Source organism: Puma concolor, chromosome E3 (genome assembly GCF_028749965.1).
Source record: "Puma concolor isolate L17-30 chromosome E3, mPumCon1.1.hap2, whole genome shotgun sequence".
NCBI classification, from domain to species: Eukaryota; Metazoa; Chordata; class Mammalia; order Carnivora; family Felidae; genus Puma; species Puma concolor.
In genome coordinates, this window is record NC_141682.1 from 10,238,721 (window position 1) to 10,260,039 (window position 21,319).

Below are 21,319 nucleotides of genomic sequence, written 5' to 3' on the forward strand. Positions count from 1 at the left end.
TTTTCAACAGTGTTTTGTAGTTTCCAATATACAGTTCTTGCATTTTAAATTTATTGTGACTTCATTTTGATGCTATTGTAAATGGAGTTGTCGTCCTCATTTTTGGATTGTTTATTGTTGGAGTATAGACTTACAGCTAACTCTCCTGTGTTGATCTTGAACTCATTTTTTTTTTTTTTTAGCTCTAATACATTTTTTTTCTGGATTCTTAGGGCTTTTAATAGCAAGATTACATACGTCCTCTTGACTACCTATTTTCCCTGTCCACAGGCCTTGCTGCTGCTTCACCGGCGATCAGCACCCCCTGAAGAGCAGCACCTGGTGGAAGCAGCCAAGCTTCTTGTCCTCCTTAACCTGTCCTTTACATACCTGAAGCTGGAGCGGCCCGCCACGGCCCTGCGTTATGGAGAACAGGCTCTGATCATTGACCGGAAGAATGCCAAGGCCCTCTTCCGGTGCGGACAGGTGTGTTGGAGGGCAGGGACTGGGGAACGAATGCCCAAGAAAAGGTAGTGGTGATGTTCAACTTGGGCCCTAGAAAAACACGGTCTTTCCTAACCAAGTGTGTTTTTAAAACTCCATCCTTTGACAGGCCTGTCTTATCATGACTGAGTATCAGAAGGCTCGAGATTTTCTAGTCCGAGCCCAGAAGGAACAGCCCTTCAATCATGACATCAATAACGAGCTGAAGAAACTGGCCAGGTGAGACCTCTGTTTGCGGGAGTACGAACCAAAGAGAGAGAGATGAGCCTTGGGGCTGTGGTTCATGTCTGTCCACCTGGCGAAGGACTATTTGGCAATGTTGTGTGGAGCGTGTTACAAGGCAGTGCCCCCTAGAGCTGGCTTTAAGAAGTGCTAAACCAACAGCTCCCACTGAGGAGCCTGGGACAAACTTCAAAACTGCAAATCCAGATCCTATCCCATCTCCCTATTCCCCACCCCTTACCCCCAAAGTAAGCACTCTATAACAGGCGGGCCAGTGTAATTTTTTGAAAAGGTCTTGTTCTTCAGATACTTTCCCCTACTTGCCACAACTGAAAACCACTGTTCTTAACAGAATGCAGAAATGTGTCTTGTAGATCCTGGTTTGATCTGCAGTGGATCTTTCAGGTCTAATTCATACCCAGAGGGTGACTTTTTGTTGTCCAAGTAATATCAGTACCAGTCTTTCAGTAGTGTAGCTTTTTGTGATTACAGAAGTTACTTTCAAAGTTTTCTACTTTGACTATATCAACATATAAATAAGAGTTGTCCATAATAATCTGTCCAGTTTCTTAGGTATTATTTTTTTGTTCTTCTCTACTGGTAAGATTCTCTACTCCTGTTGACATTAAACATTTAATCTGGATTGCTAGTTGAAGCCCCTTGATGTTAAAAAAAAAAAAAATCCTGTGTGCACCCCTTACACTTGAATCCATTTGTTGTATTTCAGGCCTTTTAAGACTGTCCAGAAATCTCTTTTCTGATTGTTTTTAAACTGAAATATTTATTACGTAATTAGACTAAGTTCTACACCCAACATGGGACTTGAACTTACAACCCGGAGATCAGGAGTCACATGTTCTACTGACTGAGCCAGCCAGGCACCCCTCTTCTTTGGTTTTTAAAAGTATCCTGTCCCACCTAGGTGCCAAAAATAATAAGTGTATCCTTTGAAGATACTTACAAGTCCGATGTAGAAATTTTGGAATCTGACCATTATTTAGCAAAGAAATCTCAAGATAAATCTGAGGTCACCGAGTATGAGGCCATTTGGGAAGACTCAGCCTGGCAGCCCTTACAGTGGCTCCAGCCTTTAAGGTTGTCATCTTCTCAGATTGTGGGCTTCAGGTTGTCCATGTGCTTCTTAAACAGCCCTTCCCTGGGAGCCTCTCCTGGTTCCCCTACACGTCCGGCTTCCATCGCCTCCAGATTCAGTTCAGGGCTTGCTGAATTTTCAATGTTTCTGGACCTGAGTGGAGTATTCTAGCCACCAGATGTCACCTCCTACAAAGACAGACTTTCTCTAAGTGTATTTTTGTCTCCAGCTATTACAGGGACTACACGGATAAAGAGAAAGAAATGTGTCACCGAATGTTTGCTGCTTACGATAATGGCTCTACAGTAGGAGAATATTGAAGGTAATCAAAGGGCTGAAGCATGCAAGGCTTCAGGATTTTGTCCAGTATATGGAAGGATGGTTGTTCTCCTCAGCCCACTAGTGAATAGTGGCTGTCTACAAGTGAGTATAGATGGGAGGGGTAGAAAGTTCCTGTGGGAAGCTAATGGCACAGTGACTGTGTAGAGTGCATATACCATAGGCCTTCTCATGAAGATGATCATGGTGAAGATTGGAAAGTTCCAGAGCTGGAGATTCAATTTATAGGTGGAGGCGGTCTTAAGCCTTAAAATTAAAAACTTTTTCCATGTTTTATGTTAACCTTTCCCTCCCAGTAGCTCAGAACATGAAACTGTTGAGTATAGTCATTAATGTGATGGTTTATCTGGGCTTTGCAATGAAGAGTAATGCCCTTCTTAATCTGTTTTTTCCTGGAAGCCTCCAGCATCACTTTGTGTCTAACACATTGTTAAGACAAAATCCAGATGTTGGGCAGTAGGGATGAGCTGTGACTCTTAAGTTCTGCTTACTGTCAGTTGGAGAGATTTGAAGGTGTTGGAACCACCAGGGATCACAACCTAACTTTCCTGCTGCAGCAAATGCCTTGTGATTTAGCAGGCACAGGGTTAAGGTTCCCCTGTGAGTTCATGAGATAATTCTCTAGTCTGGTTTACTATTACTTAAGAAAATTAATGGAAACAAAATCACCTGCCTTAAACACCTGCTTTGCTGGGTAGATAACTCAGCTCTCTTGAGAGAAGTTAAACAAGGAGCAACAAGAAAACAGCTGCCGAATGGGCTCATGGTAATAAATCTCTCCTTTGTTGCTACCTACATCTCTCTACAAAAGAGATTGGAGAGAAGAAGGCAGTGAAAAGGCCTATTCATCCCAGACATTTTCGCAAGTGATCTAAAAGCTGTTGTTCTCTGCCCTGTCAAAAACAACCAGTCGGTATCAGAAGTAAATGTTGCCTTTATCACAAGCTCTGACCCAGTGACCCTGGCCTTTGGGTCTTTCGGGGACATTGAAGTATTAGTGGGTTTTCTGAACTGAGACGTGAGCCAGAATACTTCTCCTATTTGGCTACTGTTAATGTCCAGCAGGAAGAGAGGTTTGCTGGCTTTTTGCCAGACGTTTTGGACTGTCGTGTCATCTGGCATGTTGTACCATTTAGTGGTCTGTCCTGGAAACAGATCTTGAGAAATCCAGCAGGGCAGCTCCTCATCGTTGTCTCTAACCCCCCAGCTTTCTCCGTCTCGAAGGTGTTTTGGACCTGATGAGTTTTTAGATGGTTTCCCAGATATTCCTAAGTTTTGGGTGTTTTGTCAAATTAGGAATGACTGTGTTTGAGTCTAAAATGGCCATTATTGGGAGGCCTGGGTGGCTCAGTTAGGCATCAGACTTCAGCTCAGGTCACGATGTCACAGTTCGTGGGTTCGAGCCCCGTGTAGGGCTCTGTGCTGACAGCTCAGGGCCTAGAGCCTGCAAAATGGCTATTCTTGTCTTACTGCCACTACTGTTGAGATTGTGACATATTTTGGCTTTTCGGTCTTCAGCGTTCTATCACTTAACAAGTTTTGAGATTCTTTCGACAACCTAGTTTTGACACAGTTGGTTCTTGTTTTCCAAGATGTTAAATACTAGTGATCTGTCTGCATCTTGTCTTATAAGATGTTGGTCCTCCTGGTGGAATGAGTGTTCTCTTAATTACAGTCTCGAAGTTTCCGCTTATAACAGACTACATTTTTGGAGATCAGAGACCGTGTGTTTTCTGTCTTTGTATTTTCTAGTGTCTGGAAGCTTGCCCAGCACATAATTGGCACTCAGTAAATGTTGGTCGGATCAAGTGTAAAATAGCCGAAATGCTAAACCAGCCTTTTTGAAACCGTATCCTCCAAGCTGGCTCTTGTATTGGCTGTCAGGACCCTCATTATTGCCAGTGACAGAAACCTGTCTTCAACGAGCATCAGCTAAAAAAGAGATTTGCTGAAGGGATTTGGGGCACTCACAGAATCGGAGTTGAACAGCCAGTACTTGAGCAGGTGGACACCTGCGGTTCTGAAGGCCTCAACAACTTTGTCTCCTCTGCTTCATGCTCTCCTACTGTAGAGTGCCCAAGTGTCCTTTCGCAGCCTTTCTATTTGAGAGCGGGCTCTTCCCTACCCCCACACCTTCCTCTTCTTCCTATACCAGCCAGGGCTCCAGCTTGAAAACTCCTGAAGCATGACTCTGGCCTGTTACCGTGTGTTGAGTCCCACGAGTGGCTCCCTTCTTAGCGTTGCATAGTAGGGCGGGGGAGCAATGACTGAAGCAGGAAAGCCACTTGTCTCAGAACACAAAGGGGAGGAAGGGGAGGGGCAGATTCGAGGGAAGATGCCCATCAAGGGTATTTAGCTATTGCAGCTCTCACTGTTCTGCGGAGTGTGACTTCTGTCTCACTCTAGCGGAGGCAGCGGGTTGAACGAGGCATCTCTTTGCGGCTGCTGCTCTGCTGGCATCTCCACGGTGCAAAGGAGCAGACACGGCATTGCCGTTGCGGCACCCTTTTTCCTCTGGGTGGATCTCCAGAGGGTATGTCGACCGCACACGTACTTCTGGATGGGCGTATTCTTGGGGTGATCTAAGAGGTCAAGATGGAAGTCAGCCTTTCGACTCCTGCACTTTGGAAGGCCTGAAGGTTTATAGCAAACCCCGAGCTGGTGTATGATAAGCTGTTTTGAAGCTGCAAACAAACCTGTGGTTTGCAGTGCAGTGGCTGCAGTGTTCCTGCACGTGTACTTAACAGTGTTCAGACTTTGACAACTGGACGTTTCCTAGCTACCTACTTGGTGGAGACCTCCCATAGCTCCCTCCTGAGTACTAGTGGTTTCACCGGGGCCACCAGAGGGCTTTTATAACAGGTGCCGACCTAGCTGGAAACACTTGGGGTAGGGTTCTAACCTTTTTCCTAGTTCTGTTTCTGTGCCTTGTGTTGCTGTCTTCAGTTAGAGCTTGAGTGTGTCCTTCTTGTCCTGACACGCTAGCAGCATCTGAGACCGTTGCCGTACTTCTATCGTGTCTGGAAAAGAGATGTAAAGTGAGCACCGTAGCTATTTTCAGCTGTTTAAATGGTTGACCTAAAATAGGTGAATTCAGGGGTGCCTGGGTGGCTCAGTGGTGTGTTCAATTCCTTATTTCAGCCCAGGTTATGATCGCAGGGTCACGGGATCGGACCCAGCGTAAGATTCCACACAGAGCACCCCCCAGATTCCCTCCCTCCCTCTATCTCTGCCCCTCCCCCCTCCCTTGTGCTCTGTCTCTCTCAAAATAAATATTGTTTAAAAAATAGGTGAATTTAGGGACAGTGTCACCTATGCTCCCTTTGTGTGATAAGAATATTACTAACTGAAAACCCAGTGTGTGTGTGTGTGTGTGTGTGTGTTTGTTTTTAAGAGCTTTTGTTTTCCCTACAATTTATAAATGCCTTTGTTTTTGTTTGTTGAACTGTTTGCCTTTATCCTTACCTCTTTAAAACTCTAGTACCAGGGGTACCTGGTCAGTTAACTTAACTTAGTTAAGTGTCTGACTCTTGATTTTTGGCTCATGTCGTGATCTCATGGTTTGTGAGTTCGAGCCTCTCATTGGGCTGTGTGCTGAGAGCACAGACCCTGCTTGGGATTCTCTCTTTGACCCTCCCCCACTTGTGCATGTGTTCTCTCTCAAAAAATAAACTTTAAAAATCCTACATATTAAAACTCTGTGATACCATTTAGTCTAGGACTTCCCTTTCTTCTCAGGGACCTCCCTCTTAGAAATCTCCCATTTTGTGTACCAATCCGTTGAGAATGTTCCATAGGCCTGATGCATAACTGCCATTCTGGGATTTCTTTTATCTGCTGGGCTGAATCCACTATTTACTGGCTCTCTTTTCTTGGTTTACTTCCTTGTGTAGATATTCTCAAATAACATCCAAAAATTGGATGTATAATAGATAAATTTTTCCACTCCTTCTGTGTCCAGTTCACACTTGATTACACACTTTATAGCTTGGTATATAGATTTTAGAACGAAAAGAATCCCCTCCCTAGTTAGAACCTATCCCCCATTTCAAAGCTCCCTTCCTCATTAGAAACGAGCCCCCTATTAGGACTTGCCTCCCACAGTAACTATCCTCACCCCCAGACCCCACTTACAAGATCTCCACTCTAAGACTGTGCATCCCTCCCGACTTAGCCCTCACAGCTTTCCCCTCAGGCACATCCACCCCCAGTTCCACTCCTGTCACTAGTCCTGCCCCTTCTCAGAGCTCCTCCTCCTCAACTCCAGATGCTGGTAAAAATGTATCTCTGTATTTTTAACTCCTCTAAAATTTCAGTGTGTGTCCAGGTGCCCCCAGATGCTCAAGTCCTTCACATAGGTACCTTAATTCTAGAGGTTCATGTTCTTGAGAGCTAAGAAATTCTTCTATATTTCCTTAATGACATTTCCCCCCTTCTTTTTCCCTCTCTTCTTGTTCTAGGACTCCTGTTGGTTGGATGTTAGACCTTCTGCAGGGATCCTCTATATCCTTTATGTTTCTTTACATTTTTTAAAATATTTATTTTTGAGAGAGAGTACAAGCAGGGGAGGGGCAGAGAGAGAGAGAGAGACACGGAGACACAGAATCTGAAGCAGGCTCCACACCCTGAGCTATGAGCACAGAACCCAATGAGAGACCATGGAACTCCCAAACCATGAGGTCATGACCTGAGCCCAAGTCGGACGTTTAACTGACTGAGCCACCCATAAACCTTTACGTTTCTGTAAAATTGTCTCTCTTAACTCCCTCACTGCCCTGCCTCCTGCCAGGAAACATACCTCATTTCCAACTCTCTCCTGTTGGCTTTTTTTCATTTCAGCAAATATTTGAAACCACGAGATCTTTTCAGATTTCCCTCTTTTATAGTTTCCCTCTCTCTCTCCACCTTTGTATTATGAAATATCTCAAACTTAGACAAGTAGAATAATAGGATTTCCCCCATGTATTCAGCATTCAGGTTTAATAGTATCAACATAGAACCAGTGTTTCCATCTGTGACCCCACCCATTTCTTCCCCACCCCTAGCACTGTCGGTGTAATTTGAAGGGGATCCTAATAATACTGTCATTTCATCCACAAGGATTTCCCATTTCCTTATGTACCTCTAAAAAATAAGGACCATTATTGCACATTTTCTTTTGTTCTCTGAAATGTTTATTTTTCTGCTTACTTGCTTTCATCTTTCTCTTTTCCATGTTTCATGTTGCAGACTTTCCACAGTTGTTTTTTGGTTGCCTGTTCACACTTTAGAACGTAGCAATAGAAAAATTGATCAGGAGTTCTGTTAGGGGAGCCTGGCTAGCTCAGTCAGTTAAGTGTCAGACTCACATTTTCAGCTCAGGTCATGATCTCATGGTTTGTGAGTTTGAGCCCCGCGTCGGGCTCTGTGCTGATGCACGGAGCCTGCTTGGGATTTTCTCTCTCCTTCTCTCTCTGCCCCTCCTCCACTCATGTTGTCTCTGTCTCTCTCAAGATAAATAAATAAACTTAAAATAAAAAATTTCTGTATACCCGGGCAGGATATCCACTCACTCACTCTTAAGGCTGAGCAGGTGGGAACCAATCAAAATGCTTTGAGATCCTTAACTACCAGAAGGAAGGGGATTTGCACTGGGCCCCAGCTCTTAACAATAGTTTCCCCCAAAATTTTTTCCTCAGGTGGATTTTTCTGGCTGAAACAGTGGACACAAGTGCTACATTATCTTAACTGTACATCGCCAATTTCTAGTGAAGTTGAGCGGCTTTTTGTGTTTTTAATTGGCTCTCTCTACTGTTAAAGCAACTTGCCTCTTGATCTCCTTTGCCTGCTCTCGTTTTGGGTCTTTATATTTGTAAAAACCCTTTTTTATGTGAAGGATGTTAATTAAATGTTACGTAACTTGAAATATTCTCCCAGCTGTTTTGCCTATTGATATAGTTACACATGTCACTGTTTCTGTATGGCTTTTGGAATTCACGTTATGCTTCTGTCTGACCTATGGGAGTAAGGCCAAGCTCCGTAATGAGCTAGCAGGAGTGCCCCAAGTGAAGGGTTTTCAACAGTTCTTCCCGGAGTCCGAGCACTATTGTAGGTCTGTTCTCAAACCCATTCATCTTTCCGACATTCCTGAGGGAGAAATGATTGTTTCCACTTTACAGATTGGGAAAGGCATGAAGCTCAGAGAATTAGACCCTTTCCCTGTGGAGGTCTTTGTGCTTATGAATAAACAACTCTGACCATTTTCATTGGATTTGAAATCTAAACCCCAGATGATATCTGAAGCTTTAAATATATTCAGCAGCTCTCTTCAGTTGGAGTGTTACCACCAGGTGCCCATGGATTTTTCTCCCTCACTTAGATGTTTAAGAATTTCTTCCTTTTTTTCCTGCTTTCCATACTTAAGCTGAAGCCTTTGAGCTGTAGAATTAAGAGGATTGAGCCATGTTGTGTGGCCAGCCTCAGGGAAAGAGTATCTTAACAGACTTAAAAAAGAAAAAAAAAAAAAAAGAAGAAGAATGTTTTCTGGGAAGCCAGAGCAGCTCCCAGGAGGCTCAGGTGGAAATAAAGGCCATGCTGCAGAGAATACATTCCTGTTCGCTGAAATTCTGAGATTTCGTCCTGCTTCAGAGAGTTGGCCTGAAGTGAGCACTAAAGCAGCAGGCCCCACAGAGCTTGGTGCCACCACAGAAGCTAGAGATGTCCTCTGGGGTCAGGGGTTCCCTCGTTCCAAAATAGCCTTCCTGTGTCCGGCCGGGCTAGTCCGTTGCCAGGAAACCCTAGGAGCAAATCATCTTTTCCCCATATCCAGTATGTGACTGGACCTAGATGGGGAATCTCTTTGATCCCCCTCTTCCCAAAGAGATTAAGAAGAAACTCACAAATCGACGCTTGAGTCTATAAGGATGTTTCATGCCTCCAGTTAGACTCGTCTGAGTCCTGAACAAATAACTCATTTAAACGTATTTTTGTAATTTTATATATTATTATTCTGACTTTATTCCTCTGAGTCTCCACTTTTTTTTTTTCCTCTGAATCTCCAACTTTTTTTTTTCTCTCCTCAAAATGTAGTTGTATTTTCCCCAGGGTAACTGGGCCAGGCAGGCGCTCCCTTGTTGTCAGATAAGGGCCCTGTCGGTTTTTCAGGCAAACTGTTAGACACAGTCCCTTGATCTTTTGAATATCTGTGAAATGCCTTTTCTCCCAGCTCAGGAGGTATCACTGAAGTCATCCCTTTGTTGTGTGACTATAAATAACTCCACTCAGGTTGGCACCTTTTCATTCTACCCCTGCCTGGGAAGGCATTTCCCCTGGCAGAGTTTCTTTGGCCCCTTCACTCCTCTTCACATCCTCTCTTGGCACCTGTGATGGGCCTGAAACCTGCTTCCTCCTAAGGTTTACTTCAGTCCATTCTGTGCTCTCTGTGCATGAGGTATCAGTGAGGGCTATTTAATTAAATTGCAGGAGATCACTAGGTTCCTTTTTCTAATTTTCAAAATCTGCAATTGTGGAAGTGCCCTTTACCATTCACTGCAGGGTTGATAAATGGGAAATTGGGCTTCTCCGTCTTTACTCCCTTGCTGTGACTGTAGCAAAGTCCTCGAACCCCTCTGGGCTTCGATCGCATCATGTGTAGGATGAAGTGATCGGATCTGTAGGGTCACTGTGTATTTCCTGAGGTTCTGTCAGATGTTGGCTTAGTCCGTTTTAATTTCTTGGGTTCCTAACCCGGTTCATAAACCCTGCCTCCAGGCATATGTAATCCCACACACCGATCTAAGTGAACAAGGGTACAGGCGCACATAATGAACGGAGAGAGGCTAAGCAATAAGGAATGAACATCAAGTGTCTTAGTGTCTTGGGACACCTGAGGGAGAAGACAGTCTTAGCTGGTTTTCCTGGCTGCCCTCCTCAGGGTTTTGCAGAGAAGCTAGAAACATTGGGGTGAAGCCGAGAGGAACTGGGATGAGCCCCAAAGTTTCAAGAATCCAGTGAACGGTTTTCAAATCTAATAGACAAAGGGAGGGAGCTATGAGCAAAAATCACCTCTAGCACAGAGGACACAGTCTGCCCTGTTGTGACCACACCCACAACGGTCATTTTCACACTCGAAACCAGAAAGGCTGTGAGAGACAGATGCAGGCATTTTCTCTACAATTCTTTTTTTTTTTTATTTTTAAAAAAATTTTTTTTTTCAACGTTTATTTATTTTTGGGACAGAGAGAGACAGAGCATGAACGGGGGAGGGGCAGAGAGAGAGGAAGACACAGAATCGGAAACAGGCTCCAGGCTCTGAGCCATCAGCCCAGAGCCTGACGCGGGGCTCGAACTCACGGACCGCGAGATCGTGACCTGGCTGAAGTCGGACGCTTAACCGACTGCGCCACCCAGGCGCCCCTCTCTACAATTCTTGTTGGCATCCTGATCTATCATAGGGCTTGTTTGTGGTTTTCTTTTTTGGGGCAGGGGGTAGGTGAGTTTATTGTGATATCCATGAGGATAGAGCAAATTCCTCTGTACTCCTATTGCCACTAGAACAAATGGCCCGTAGAGGCTGCTTGCATTCCTTGGCTAGTGGCCCCTTTCTTCATCTTCAAAGCCATCAACATAGCATCTTCAGTCTCCCCCTGCCATGAATCTCTCTCTCTCTGTCCTTCCCTCCTCTCTTCTTCTGTCCTGTTCTCTTCTCTTTTTCTGACCCTCCTGCCTCTTCCTGCCTCCTCCTTGCAAAGAAGAATCCTTCTGAATGTGCTGGGCCCACCCAAGTAATCCAGGTTAATCTCCCATCTCAAGATCCTTAATTTAATGGTCAAGTTCTCCTTGCCACTCTAATGGTAGCATACATACATAGTGTGAGGTTCCAGATGTTAAGACATGGACGTCTTTGGGGGATGCATTTATAACAACAACTGCTGGGAAACCACACATCTCTTTAAGATAACTCACAATCCTACATCCTAAATGTTCAGCACTTAATCCTTGTATCCCAAATAAGGTCACCGTAACAGCCTTCTTTGGAATCTTTCCTCTCTCGTAGTATAATCCCTTCTGGTGGCTGGTGGAATAATGGAGATCAGGGGGAAACCCTGGGACCAGGAGACTGCCACAGCCAACCTCACAGCTAGCAGATGAGGGCCTGAATGCAGATACGGGGTGAGTGGAGAGAGAAGAAATTCAGGGACTGCTTTTGGTGGCAAGAATCACAGTTTGGTATTGCAGCAGGGGAAGGAATCAAGAATGATCCCCAGATTTCCAGCTCCAATAACTGGGTCCATGGAGGGGTTAGCAACTGAAGGAGTTTTAAGATGGGGATCTTTTGTCTGGGGCTTGAGGAATTTGAGGTGACTACAGGACATGTAGGTGGGGGTGGCTAGCAGACAGCTGGAGGGCTGGAGAGCAGGTGGCAGCCACAAGTCTGCAGGGCAGTATGCCCAGGAATGGGAATGAGGTCACCCAGGAGGAGGGGTAGAAAGAGGAAGGAAGGCCAAGGTTGGACCCCGGAGTACCAGCTTTGAGCTGAGAAAAGAGGACAGAAAGCAGAAGGAGAACGAGCCACTGTGAAAACAGCAAAGTAGAACAGGAGGTTTAGTCAGGAGTCTATGGTGGGCATCATGGCATCCACGAACCCCCGAATAGCTGTGTGTATCCCCAGAATCCATGCCTGCCATCACTTCTCAGAGGGCCTCTGACTCCAGAAAAGGTGCAGACCGACTGGGGGCTCGGATTTCAAAGAGTAACCAGCAGGGTCAAGTCTAGCAGCACAGAGGACTCAAAAGACCAGGACTGAAAAATGTTCATTGGATTTGCCAGTGGCAACTTAACGGTGACCCGGGCAGCAGTGGAGAAGTGGGAACAAAGGGCAAGAGCACTGTGGTGTGGAGTGAGCGGGAGCGAGAGGGTAGAGTGTGAGCACAGCTTCCAGAGCTTCTGGTTCCACAGGGCAGTAGGGCCCGAGAATTTAGGGTTCTAACATTCCCAGGTCATGTGGATGCAGCTGGTCTGTGGTCCATGGCAGTGCAGGCCTTTTCTCCAGACCTTTTTGTGTGAGGAGAGGGGTTGGATGGTACTAGAAACCTCACATGTTAAATGATATAAACCTTATTTTGAAACAAAGGTAGCAGTTGGGTGGCACTTTTTACCCCTTGGACCACATGCCCTGCTGCTTCCACCTTTGCACCGTGGAGGTTGATGGCCATAAGCTCTGACAGTTGTCATCGGAAGTGCAGCAGGGCTATGCTGTGGGTCCTGGCCATCTCCGCTGGACTGGGGCATACTTGGTTCAGCTTAGCCTAGAAAGGGTGGGCTTGGAGGGACCACTCAGAGCTTGAAAGGGTTCCCAGCGGCAGGGAACACCACTGTATGGCCCCTGACTCAGGCCGGCAGTAAGAAGTAGAGGAATGTGGCCCAGGGAAGGGGCAGATTGCTGAGCTGGAGGACCACCAGGGAGGCCAAGAGGCCAGCAATAGTAGGAGTCAGCATGGAGCCACAGAAGCAGGGGCAGTCGAAGGAGGGCCCAGCAGCGAGTGTCTGCTTTGAACAGCCGCCTGGCAGGGTGGCAGGAGCAGGAGTGGCAGATTGGAGGACCGTATAGGCCAGATCAGCACGTCACAAGAGTGTGAATGGGTTCTGGCTCCTTCTAAAATAATTCTCCCCACCATGGAATTACTTGAGATACCCAGGCTAGGTTCTTCCGATGGGCTGAGTAATGCTTTTGGAGAAAGAGAACCAGTTAAACAGCTTCCAGGAGGATCTGTGAATCTTCACCTTTATGTGCAACGTTTGTGCATTGGCTGGGATCTTGAAGAGGGATCCACAGCTTTCATCACTTTTTTCAATGACCCACCATTACGGGTGTATCTCACAGATGCCGCTCAAGGTGGGCCCTTCACTCTGGTTCCCTGAGTGGCACTAGACAGAAGTGCTGCCGGAGAGGGCAGGGAGACCGGGTGGGTCTGGCACCCGACGCCGTGGGAACCCTGCTCACCCTGCCCAGCCCAGGGCTTTGGACTCCCGCCTCCAGCCTCCACATCCTGGGTTCTGCAGCCTCCGGCTCGGGCTTCCAGGATTACATCACCTCCCAGGCTCCTCTGTTACACTTTCACACTCTTCTCTGGTTACTGCTCACTTTTGTGTGCAGCTATTGTAGACACCAATTGTATCCTCACTTGAGTCTCTCTTTCACATTGACTGCCTTTTCCCCAGGCCTGGCTCTGCGCTCCTCGGAAGCCACTTGTTGAGTATGAATGTATTCAGCGGGCGTCTGCTTGCTGGAACGTGGTCTGGGTTCCCTGCCTAAGTGGGGCCGCTTTTGTCTTCGCAGGTCTCTGAGCTTATCTTTCTGTGAGCCCTGGAGACATGCTGACCTTTTCCTCTGACTGTGCCTCCGTGTGCTACGAGATTTGGTTTTGCAAAATGTGAATTTTTCTATTTTGGTATCTTTTTATTTGTGCTCAAGTGTTACTTTTTATTGGTTCCAGTGTGAAAATTCAACTACCTGAACCTCCTAAAATCCCAGTGTCTGATCTTGGCGGTTCTCTACCATCCGTTCCTGGGAACGTGTTCACACTGAATGAATATTGATCACAGTATTTATGTCTGAAGTCACTGCACAGGATACGAACTAGATTGAGACGGGGTTTTTTTTTTTTTTTTCAGTTGATTATTTTCAAGCTATAATAATAATAAAATGGAGATTTTCAAACCTATTTAAAGGTAGCAAGGATGGCGTGTCGACCTCCCCATGTATGCCTTACCCATCTGACCATGATCAGCATTCTGCGTGCTGCTTCCTCTACTCACCCCACCCATACTGACAGCTGTGTGTCAGTAGTAAAATTTAAATTATGAAAATGCTACATGCTTATAGGCTTTTTTTTTTTTTTAAAAAAAGGTTGAGAAGTAAAAGCTCTCAGTCCCCAAGCCCACACTCCAGAGGTAACCAGTGTTGACGTTTTATATGTGTCCTTCCTGAAGGTTTTTTGTGAATATTTGAGAATGTGGGTGTATATGCAGTGTTTCCCACAAATAGAATTATGTATTTTGTATTATGTAATATGCATTTAAATACATTTCAGGGGCCACCTGGCTGGCTCAGTCAGAAGAGCATGTTGCTGTTGAATGGAGTTGGGGGACAGGGAGTGAGACTACCTGTAAGAGGGGCCTCATCAGTTTGTCTCACCTCCATTACTCTCATTTGTCTGTTTATGCTTCCCCTTGGCCAGCAAGTAATGTCTTGTTTCCTTCTAGTATTTGTATAGTTCTTTTTTTAGGTTTAGGGTTCTAAACTATTGTCAGTTTATATCCATCCTTAATTTGAATTGGGGATATACATCTTTATTTTTTATTCAAATGTCTAAAGTAGTTGTCCTGGTTGCGGGGGGAGTGGCGCCTGGGTAGTTAAGTCGGTTAAGTGTCTGACTCTTGGTTTTGGCTCAGGTCAAGATCTCACAGTTCTTGGGTTTGAGCCCCACATAGGCTTTGTGCTAACAGTGCAGAGCCTGCTTGGGCTTCTCTCTCTCCCTCTCTCTGCCCCTCCCCCACTCGTGCTGTGTCTCTCTCACAATAATAAATAAATAACAGATAGTTTTCCCAGCACGCCTGGCCAGCTTAGTCAGAGGAGCAAGCGACTCCTGGTCGTCGTGAGTTTGAGCCCCACGTTGGGTGTAGAGTTTACTTAAAAATAAAATCTTTAGGGGCATCTGGGTGGCTCAGTCGGTTGGGCGGCTGACTTCGGCTCAGGTCATGATCTCGTGGTCCATGAGTTCGAGCCCCGCATCGGGCTCTGTGCTGACAGCTCAGAGCCTGGAGCCTGTTTCAGATTCTGTGTCTCCCTCTCTCTGACCCTCCCCTGTTCATGCTGTGTCTCTCCCTGTCTCAAAAATAAATAAAACGTCAAAAAAATAAAAAAAATAAAATAAAAAAAATAAAATCTTTAAAAAACAGTAATAAATAGTTGTACCCAAATTTCTGTTTATGGACTCATAATACCCAGAACAAAGGGTTCACATCTATACAGGGTAGATTAACTGCTTCTTACGCTTTAATGGTAGACTGACTCTTCATGTTTGTACAACAAACGGTAGCATTCATAGTGGAATGACTAAATCATGCTCCATGGATGCTCTGGTGGGTTTTCCTCTCCCCTTACTGATTCTGGGGCTTGAGCTCTGTCTTGTTTCATCAGTAGGTTCTGAAGTCCTGTTAGGCCTCAAGCTGGACAGCAGTTGCAAGTGATCAGAGGTGATGTCAGATTGGTTTTGGCCCCACAGCTAGACATTTCTCGGTGTGATTGCATCAGAGGTCCTCATGAGATTACTGCCAGCCTATTGTTTCTTCATAACTTCGCTTGGGTTTGGACAGGAAAGTGCTTTTGATGTTTCTGCCCTCACACATCCTGTGTGGTCCCACCCCGTCCCTCCCTTGTCTGGATGCCTGGCACGGTGCAGCAAACGCCTCCCACCTCTGGGGCTGTAGAAAAGGGGCCTCATTCTAATCAGGCATGTGTGTGGACTATTGACTGGAGCCCACACGTGGCCTGTCCAGTGTGACGGCCTTAGAGTGGTTGCTGTGGTGTGGCAGCTTGGGTTTGTGGAGGAATACATGGGGATACATGTTGGGCAGCACAGCGCTGCCCAACAGAAGAGTGAAGCTGCCAGTCTCTGAAGGCCTGGACCCGCTTTGCAGCTCCCACCTCAGTGTGCTGGGCAGAGCAGCCTGAGAGCCTAGGTTAGAGAGCCTTGCTCTCCCCATGCAGTTCTCATGCCCCTTCAATCTCTTCCCCACAGGGCAGCCACAACAGTCCCTCTTTTCTTAAAAAGCTTCTCCAGGGGCACCTGGGTGGCTCGCTTGGTTAGGCATCTGACCCTTGATTTCAGCTCAGGTCATGATCTCACAGTTCATGAGTTTGAGCCCTACATCAAGCTCTGTGCTGACAGCATGGAGCCTGCTTGGGATTCTCTCTCTGTGTCTCTCTCTGTGCCTTCCCCTCTTGGGTGTATGCTCGCTCACTTTTAAAAAAGGGGCGCCTGGGTGGCTCAGTTGGTTAAGGGTCTGACTTCAGCTCAGGTCATGATCTCACAGTTCATGGCCATGTTTTACTGGTGCCATGTTTTTCTGTAATTTGGGATAAAGGTGGCCAACAAAGGCTTATAATGAGAAGAGTTCCACAGTATTTATAGGAACAAAAAGCGCTCTTCATAGATTTAAATGAGAGACAAGATGGACAACTGGAGGAGGAAGCGTTGGCCTTCCCCTCCCTGCTCTGGGCTGCTGCTCCTGCACCAGGGGGAGCGTCCCACGCGGGCTTCTCCTCCCCTCAGAAACTGCTGTCCTGCATGAAGGGAGTGGAGGCAGTATCCTTACTGGCACATCTGCTTGCCCCAGTGCTGGGAATGCACGCCCAGCCTCCCAGCCCTCTGTGTACCCACATATGCAGCTCTGGGGCCAGTGTTTAGTGCCAGGGGATCAGGGAGGAGGGATGGTGGGCAAAGACTGCAGAACCATCAGTAGTTGTTATAACGGCATCTGTCACATGCCCTCCTTCAGATAACTGTCACGATCGTACCAGCTTGGTGAAGTTCATATTATCGTGCACGGTCTATAGATGAGGAAACAGGAGCACAGAGCAGAAGTAGTGGCAGCCAGGAGTTGAACTGCGGTCTTCTGGTTCTGGATAAACCGCCAGCCACCCTGTCTCTTTGCACCAGTGTGGAGTGTGATGGCGGTTGTGCCATGGAGCTGCCTGGGAAACGTTTGTCCAGGCTCTTAGTGTGGTGACCTCCTGGTGGCTCGTGCTGCCCTGTGTGTTTTACAGGTCTTTGGTGGTATCCCACTGAGAAGCAGCTGCTTCTATATTGGACTCTTCGGGGTGTTTTTCACATCTTTAAATGGCTAAGGCAGTGTCACTCCTTGTGGAACAGTTGAGAAATTCTAATGAATAAGGCTCTACCTGCATTCAAAAATTAGTCTTTTATTTTTGGGGCTTCATTTGAAAAATGAAGTTGAGCTGGATGAAGTGAGGGTCCTTTCTGTTCGGATTTTCTGAGACTGTCCTGTGTTCGTGATTTCGCCTTTCAGAGCCGCCATGTTAATCAGTTACCGTTTCCCAGAGCCCATCCAGTAGGGGCTCTGCAGCCATGCATCTGTTCCCTGACCCCGTCTAGTGTCGTCACCACAGACCTGGGACCGACCGGCTCTGGCTCCTTCTGATGGGTGGCTGTGACCGCCTGTGGCCCTTGCAGCTGAGGGCTCAGTGTGGGGCAACTGAGCCCTGTTGGATTCCTAACTGCTGTGCCTGATTCCTAGGTTCTCCGACTAAACTTCAAACAAGAGGAGCCAGGCTGCTGGAATTGTCCGTCGTCGTTGGGGGCGGGGGGCTTTTGGGAAAGAACTGCCCAGGGCAGACTGTGTTGCAGGGACCTGCTTGGAAGTCGGGGCAGGAATTCCCCAGCCCTGGGCCATTGCCTCATCTCTGCCTGGCACGGCCGAAGTGTGTTTTCACAGGTGCTGTTTTCTGTTTCACGTTTTCATACACGGAGTAGGGGGAAGTGCAGCTACTGACAAGCAGGAAAATGCTATTTTTTTTTTAATTCAGTTTCTTTTTTTCTTTTTCTTTTTCTTTTTTTTTTTAATGGAATTAGTCCTTGGCTTTTCTCCCAGTCTCAGCCCCCCTTCCGGCTGTTAATGTCCCTGGGTAAATACAGATAGAGATTGCTTTGTGTATTTTATGGGGTTTTCTGTTTTAGAGAGAGAATTATGTTACACATGTTTTCGTTGTCAATAAATAAAACCTTTCCCTGTCCTGGCAAGATCCAGTATACATTGTGTGAATTCAACTAAATTTGTAAAGTCAGTAAGTGGGGGGGGGTAGAGGGACAGCTGCTCGTTAAGACCAAGGGGATCGGCAAGAGCAGAACTGGGTCTCTTCTCCAGAGCACTTCTTCCTGACGTACCCAGGAATGAGATGCCCACGCATTGGGACGGGGGTTCCCTTGAAACCTCCCTTCTGTGGGGAGGTGCTGCTGTGGGACAAATCCAGTAGAAACGCTGGAGCCAGCTATCCCCCATTTGGTTCCCCTGGGCTGGGGCCTGGCTCCCTGCGGGTGCTGAGGGGGGAGGTGCCCCGTCCGGGCTCTGGCCCTGAGCCCCGCAGGCCACCCCACAGCTTTGTCTCGGTCTTCACACGAATGCGCCGGGCCTTCCCACCACGGCCACGCTGCCCTTGGGTCCTTCTGTCAACCCTGTGCCCTCCCTCCTCACCCTTCCCGACCCTCATCTTCCTTCCTGGCCGACCTTCCTCAAGGGTGTTGTCTACACTGGCTTCGCTCTTGCTGCCAGTTACTCCCCAGCCCACTGCCTTCCCGGTGTCTCACCCTGACCTGTGGGGCAGTCAGATCCAGCGGGCGTTTCCCTCTTAGGCTCTTCCCTGAATTTCCGAGCTGGAAGCTCTTGATTTCTTCCCAACCCTCGGGCAGCCCTTTGGTCTCACTCTTATTACCACGCCCCACCCCTCACTCTTCAGAATCACTCCCGGAACTTCACATGTGTAGTCCACACAGCCAACGGCCAAGGCCTCACAAGTGACCCAGCCAGACCACAGGGCCGGACATGTTTCCTGACCCAAGAGGCACCTGGCCCGTGTCCCCACCCTCTGCAAAAAGCCACGTCTTCCCGGGGCAGGCTGGGCCCTCCCACTGTGCCTGGGGAGAAAGGGTGCTGAGAGGCCTCCCTGGGTGACCCCTCTGGTAGCCTCAGAAGAACGGTTTTCTCGAGAAGCCGCGGAAACCTTGCCGATGGTTCCCAGATCAGCTCCAGACCTCATGACCATGACCTGGGATCACCTGGAGTCAGACCTCCCTCAACCCCTCCAGACCAAAACCACCCCCCACCCCCACCCCCCCGCCCTGCACGAGCACCTCGCCCAGCCCTGCCTCCGCACCCAGCAAGGCCATCCACCCACCTGCACTCTCCTCTTTGGCCTCCGGGGTGGCTGCATAGCCCCGCTGTCTTAAGTGCCACTCTGGTGTCTTCACTCCTCAGTCTTCACCGACCTCCTCTCCCTCAGTTCTTCCTGCTTAACTCCTGTCCCAGCCTTGCCTGCACCCCCCACAGCGTGCACACACACGTACGCACGTGTGTGGTGCACACAGCACCCTCGAGCGGTGGGAGCCGCCCCATCACCGCCCGCTCCCCTCTCGGCTTCTTTCCCCAGCTTTTCCTTTCGGGATACTCGCCGAAAGCTTTAGCAGAGGAGTGGTCCCAGGTGGGTGTTTCAGGAAGGTCACTCTGGGCTGAAGCCTCTTGGGAAGACCGTTTGGAAGCACGACGAGTTAGAATACACGCTCTTCAACCCGGCAGGTCCCACTTGTAATAAATCCTCTGTCCTTTGAGACCACTTACGCTTGCAGACTAAAGGCGCGGCTCCTGTGCCACTGGTTGGGGCCGTGGCAAAACTGGAAGCAACCGGAAGTCCTTTGAAGGGGAGTGGCGAGAGAGCTCCCAGTGCCGCTGTCCTGGGGACACTTTGTGGCTTCGACCAAGACGGACCCTGGAGAACGACACATGGCAGTTTGAATATACGTGTGTGAATAAGAACTGGAAGCACTTCAGACTTCCCAGTGGCCCTTCTGGCAAGCGCAGGCGTGGGAGACAGGGGGCTCCATGTTGTGTTCTGAGGGCTTCTGTATGGTCTGCGATGTGTCCGTGTGTGGCCAGTGTGGTCCAATGCTGAGGGAACGGGCTGCGGTGCCAGCCGGCGGCAAGGACGGAGCTGGGACTGTAGGAACGTGGTGGGCGTCCCCGTGCGCGTGCGAGCGGGACACTGGGGTCTTCTCTTTCTGCCAGGGGGACGTGTGGCCCCCGAAGGACAAGGAAACCAGCTCGTATGTGGCTGATCTCCAAAGAAACTTCGGAGAGGGCTCCTCGGGAGGCCAGCACGAGGCAACTAAGGTGCCTCCCAGGTGGCACCGGCCTCGTCCGGCCGCGTCACGCAGTTGGCGCTCGGGAAACCACTCTTTCCCTCACGTGGGTTTGGCGGTTTAGGCTCCTCTGTAAGTTCTGGTGCAGACAATAGACGTAATTACGCCCCGCGGTCAAGGCACGCCACCACCGGCCCGTGCAGGGCCCCCCCTGTTTCCTCTCCGTCGTCCCTGTGTCCTCTCGCGCGCAGACAGCCGGGTTGACGGGGTGCGTGTGCGGCTTGGTCTTTGCGTTCTCGCGAGAGGTGTGCGTCGGGCGGCGTTACGAAGTCAGCCTCCCCGCGGCCCGGCGGGCAGTGTGGTGGCAGGGTAATGACGAGACCCTCGCGGCCTGGCTTCCGTTCATTCCTGCCGCGGCTCTGGGAGGTGAACTCGCCAAGGAAGGAGGAAAGTGGCTTAGGGAGGTTCCGAAACTAACCGGGATCGGCCCGCCTCTTCCACGGGGCTCCCTCCGCACAGCCCCAGCTCGGGGAGCCTTGCTCTCCCCGCTCCAGCCCTGCCAGCACCCGCGGCCCTGGGCGTCGTCGTCATCGGAGAGAAGGTGGCCGAGGCCCAGGGGAGGAACCGCTTGCCCCAGGCCGTGCGGCCGGAGCCGGGCGAAGACCTGGTTCCAACTTTCCACCGGGTTGTCAAGAACCTCTCCCGCTCTGTCTCCACCCAGGGCCGGTGCCGTCCTCAGAAGGAGGGCTTGAGTTCTTTCCCCTCTCAAGCCAAGCCCGAAGGAAGGCCCCGGCTGACTTCTGCCGAGCAAACCAGGCGATAGGTGGCGACATAACCCGCCGCATGCTTCCCCAAGCGAGCCAGGCGGCCCCAGAGAAACTGTGGCCCACCTCAGCCACAGCGAGTGGCCTGCGCGGCCCCCCTTTATGGGAGATGGTGACCTGTTGAGACGGGCACCCGGCCCCTCTCTGCCCACGTCATCAGCACGGTCGCTCAGTAAAGACTGGCCTGTGCCCGGTGCTGGGACCAGGCTCCGAGAGTCCGGCCACTGCTCTCAACAAGGAAAAGGCAGCAGGCATCGCCGGCGCTGAGCGCCAAGGCCGGGGAGGCCAGAATGGGGCGGTGGTGGGGAGCTCCAGGGAGAGAGGAGGCAGGAACACAGCCTGCCCTCGGTTTTGAGGAGAGTGGGCAGACCAGACCCCGGGGAAGGCTGTGTGACCGGCCGAGTGACCCAGACCCTCCTGTAGGCCACAGGGAGCCCAAGGCGCTC

The 21,319-nt window shown here is 49.0% G+C and overlaps 2 protein-coding genes across 7 annotated transcripts in view; one reads left to right on the top strand and one right to left on the bottom strand.

Annotated features, from left to right (window-relative positions):
• TRIM50 (tripartite motif containing 50) overlaps positions 1-20,928 on the bottom strand; it is a 45,993-nt gene extending 25,065 nt beyond the window's left edge. Inside the window, exon 1 of the mRNA XM_086691305.1 lies at positions 19,092-20,928. The gene's annotated coding sequence lies outside the window, so the exon portion shown is untranslated. The remainder of the gene's footprint in view (positions 1-19,091) is intronic.
• FKBP6 (FKBP prolyl isomerase family member 6 (inactive)) overlaps positions 1-21,319 on the top strand; it is a 71,287-nt gene that overhangs the window by 11,227 nt on the left and 38,741 nt on the right. Inside the window, exons 6-9 of one of the 6 annotated variants that reach the window (XM_086691306.1) lie at positions 271-465; positions 593-702; positions 2,028-2,120; positions 16,679-17,951. In XM_086691306.1, the coding sequence (XP_086547432.1) occupies positions 271-465; positions 593-702; positions 2,028-2,118 (396 nt within the window). In that variant the 3' untranslated portion in view covers positions 2,119-2,120; positions 16,679-17,951. Of the gene's footprint in view, positions 1-270; positions 466-592; positions 703-2,027; positions 2,121-6,597; positions 8,048-16,678; positions 17,952-21,319 lie in introns of those variants that run through there. The other 5 variants (XM_086691310.1, XM_086691308.1, XM_086691307.1 and 2 more) reach the window with 5 other exon arrangements.